At 36.0% G+C, this 4100-nt stretch overlaps 1 protein-coding gene across 4 annotated transcripts in view; it reads right to left on the reverse strand.

Moving 5' to 3' along the window:
- Positions 1–879: 879 nt before the first annotated feature.
- The window catches only part of SGO1 (shugoshin 1), a 16521-nt gene continuing 13300 nt past the window's right edge, over positions 880–4100 (reverse strand). For 2 of the 4 annotated variants that reach the window (XM_073900800.1, XM_025882921.2), the window contains exons 7-8: positions 2451–2637; positions 880–2229 (exon numbers count right to left, since the gene is read on the reverse strand). In XM_073900800.1, coding sequence (XP_073756901.1) covers positions 2112–2229; positions 2451–2637 — 305 coding nt within the window. In that variant the 3' untranslated portion in view covers positions 880–2111. The remainder of the gene's footprint in view (positions 2230–2450; positions 2638–4100) is intronic. The other 2 variants (XM_073900806.1, XM_073900802.1) reach the window with 2 other exon arrangements.

Genomic DNA, 4100 nt, shown 5'->3' on the forward strand with positions numbered 1-4100 from the left:
TATACCCGATGGAATACTACTCAGTATTCTAGCACTTGAATACTTGAAAAAGGAATGAAATTCTGTTAGGTGCAGACATGGATAAGTGAAATAAGCCAGACACAAAAGGACAAGTACTGTATGATTCCATTTATATGAGGTACCTGGAATAGTCAAATTCATAGAGACAGAAAGTAGAATAGTTACTAGGGGATGGGGGGTGGGGTAAATGGGTAGTTATTGTTTAATGGGTACAGGATTTCAGTTTGGGATGATGAAAAAGTTCTGCAGATGGATAATGGTGATGGTGATGGACAATATGAATGTATGTAATGCTACTGAACTATACACTTAAAAATGATCAAAATATTTTACCACTAAACTACAAACAAAAAAATGTGACTATACAGTACCCAGCCCATTGTTTGACAAATAAACCAACAGAAAGAAACTTCAGTGGCAAGGTCAGCAGACAGATTAATCAATGAATAGTGCTGGGACAATGGGCTATTCTCATGGAAAATGAAATAAAATCAGATCCCCATTTGACAAAATACCAAACGGTTTAAAGACCCAAGTGAAAAAGAAAAACTACAGATTTTAGAGAAAAACCTTAAGGGAAAAGGTGATAGAGGACATTAATATTTAAAATTCCTGAACATCAAAAAAACATAAGGTAAAAATAAAGTAGAAACAGATAGTTATAGCACATGTAAATAAAGACAAGGAATACTATCTAGGATATATAAAGAGCCCATTCTATTAAGAAAAAGGCTAGCTAAAAAGTGGGCAAAGTACACAATAAGCAATTCATAGAAGGAATGAGTGACCAATAAACACTTGAATTCTCACAAGTAATGAACTCAAATGAGATAAAATAAATAATTAAAGAGAAACCATTTCACATTCATTGCCATAGGTAATTTCAATGTCCAATAATACCAAGTGATAGTGTGTGGGGAAACTGGAACTTACATGTTGCTGACAGGAGAGTGATACACTTCTTGTGTCAGGAAAATTGGTACAACCACTTTAGAGGGCAACTCCCCTTCTAGGTATCAACTCCATGGAAACTTATTCACATGTGTGCAAGAATGTAGAATATTCACCGCAGCACTAACTTGTAATCATGAAAAAAGTGGAAGCAAATTATCTCTCAAAAGAATAAGTCGTTTATTTATATAATAAAATACTGTACAACGATGAAAATAATCTACATCTGCCAACATGGATAAATCTCAAAAATAATGGTGAGTTAAAACTCGGTTGCAAAAAAATATATACAATATAACATTCATGTAAAATGTTAAAATATAAAACAATTCTTAACAGTCTATGGACAAATGCTACAGCAAGAATACAGAAATATTAAAAATGCAGTCACCCAATAGAGAGCTTTCTGTGGTGATGGAAATGTTCTTTATCTGCATTGACCCCAACATGGTAACCACTAATTAGGGAACTATCCTCAAAGTCCAAGACATAACAATTTGTGATTTTGCTGAGGTATCACTGAACAATGAACCCACACAGCTTGGTATTCAGAGCTAGTCACTTACCTAGTCCCTGAGCCTAAGCAACCATTAATTCTTTAATAAGGATCTCACATTTTATTTGAAATTTTAAATACAACAGTGGTATAAGGGATCCGCAAACAACTTAGGGTATACCCTACTATGCATGCCAAGGATTTATTTTATTCAAATATTATATAAAGAGTTTCAAAAGGTCCTTGGCCTGTCCAAAAATCATTCATTCTAGTATTTTCCACTTAAGGGAAAAATAAAGGCACCAGAAGCTTATAATTAAAACATCTTAATTTGATTACTCATTTCTAAAATTTTTGCAGAAGATACATTCTGAGTAAAACTAAGTTTTAGGTAGTTTAAGAAATAGGGCTTAAGTCCAGTTATTTATATTTAAAAGAAAAAATAAACCAAATTTATTAATGGTATAAAAAAAAGCATCACATTTGAAGTACAGTTTTGAAGAAATTTCCATGATCTAGAGTTCAGTCAAAGAATATTCCATGGCAACAGTTCAATCCTACTGTGTACAATCTTAGAGATTCTCTCTCGGAGAGATAGAAGGAAGTGTAATAGGATGAATTTAAACAGCATCCAACAAACACTTCACTGTATTTGCTTCATACTTTTTTTTTTAGAACTGCGTCTGGAATCCTTTTTCTGTTTGAAAATCGGAGAATTCAAGAAACACAAATCTGTAAAAGGGTCTCCTCTTCTCAGTTTCCTATAAGGGTAAAAAGAACTCTTAAGCATAATTATAAACATCCCAATACTAACTCACTCTTCAATATAAAGTTATTGTAAAATATGCCAGTGCTAATATTCCCACTTCAGTTTTTAATCAAAATTTTTTATTTCAACAAGACTCATTCTTGAACAAAGCTCCAAACCTTACTCCCCCCACATGTATCATTAGAGGTGGGGTCCCACAAATCAAATACTTACGAAGCAAGCGTGGGTTCCTTATAGTTCATACTGACTGCACACCTGCGCTTAGGCAGCGACACTGCTGGGCTTTCTTTCTTTTTTGGAGAAAGAGAAAGTTTTCTGATTTTCACTACAGGATACAAGGGGACATTGGTGATATCCTTCAGGCTAAAATGAGGTGAGCGGTGAGTTTTAGGTAGTGCACCTATGAAAATAACTTTTACTGAATATGGTTCCAAATGAAAGAAAGAAAAAAAAAACCACAGGAACTAAAATTGTGTGCAGTTACACACCTAAACATATACAAATCCAACATTTTATAATATAGATTTTTTTTAACCCATTCATCATTTTATCATCCCAGATAACACTGAAATATTACTGTGGATGTGAAGAACTGATACAACAAGTTACTAAAACTTAAAATTCTTAAAAAAAAAAATTATAATTCTTTAATGATAATGTGGGCATAATGAATTACTTTCAATTATGGAATTGCATTTTACTTCCACCTTGCTCTGTAGAATCATTAAGGCCTCCATCTTTTTCAATACCAAAATTTATCAAGTGGCTTTCTATAGTCTTAAAAAGCCACTTAGGGGCACCTGGGTGGCTCAGTCGATAAGCATCTGCCTTCAGCTCAGGTCATGATCCCGGGGCCCTGGGATCGAGCCCTGCATGGGGCTCCCTGCTCGACGGGAAGCCTGCTTCTCCCTCTCCCACTCCCCGTGCTTGTGTTCCCTCTCTCGCTGTCTCTCTGTCAAATAAATAAATAAAATCTTCAAAAAAAAAAAGCCACTTAAACTCACTTTATTAAATGAGAATTCTACCTCTGTGGAGACCAGCAGGAAAAGGGTTCCCTCTGGTAAAGCTAATATGTTAAAAAAGTTACCCAATGTTTTTCTTATCATAAGCATCCAAGTTATTCTACTTTGGAGCTAGATCTGTATTGCGTGACAGGTACTCAGCACACAGAAGGACCCTGTAAGACAATCTCTTCACACAGCTTTAAAAGGCAAACTGTTGGGGCGCCTGGGTGGCTCAGTTGGTTAAGCAACTGCCTTCGGCTCAGGTCATGATCCCGGGGTCCTGAGATCGAGCCCCACATCGGGCTCCCTGCTCAGCCAGAAGCCTGCTTCTCCCTCTCCCACTCCCACTGCTTGTGTTCCCTCTCACGCTCTCTCTCTCTCTCTCTGTCAATTAAATAAATAAATAAAAATCTTTTTTTTTTTTTTTTAAAGATTTTTTTAATTTATTTATTCATGAGAGACAGAGAGAGAGAGAGGCAGAGGGAGAAGCAGGCTTGCCGCTGAGCAGGGAGCCCGATGCGGGACTCGATCCCAGGACCCTGGGATCATGACCTGAGCCGAAGGCAGACGCTTAACCATCTGAGCCACCCAGGCGCCCAATAAATAAAAATCTTTAAAAGGCAAACTGTTTTTCGTAGTCAAACTCTAACTGTAAAATGCCTATATTTAGCAACCAGGGTTATCTAGGTTTCAAATACTGTCTTTTTTTGTCCCCACATAAGTACACTGTATTATACTAATTATTTCAACTTTTAGTTTGGAAAATATGGCTAAGCAACATCCGATCAGTTGCTATAGTCTGGAACAGTACTTCTCAAAATTTATATATATATATAGATTTTTGTGTGTGTGTACACGT

This window comes from Callorhinus ursinus, unplaced genomic scaffold (assembly GCF_003265705.2).
Source record: "Callorhinus ursinus isolate GAN/ISIS: 27379988/994484 unplaced genomic scaffold, GSC_fseal_2.0 scaffold1, whole genome shotgun sequence".
Taxonomy (NCBI): domain Eukaryota; kingdom Metazoa; phylum Chordata; class Mammalia; order Carnivora; family Otariidae; genus Callorhinus; species Callorhinus ursinus.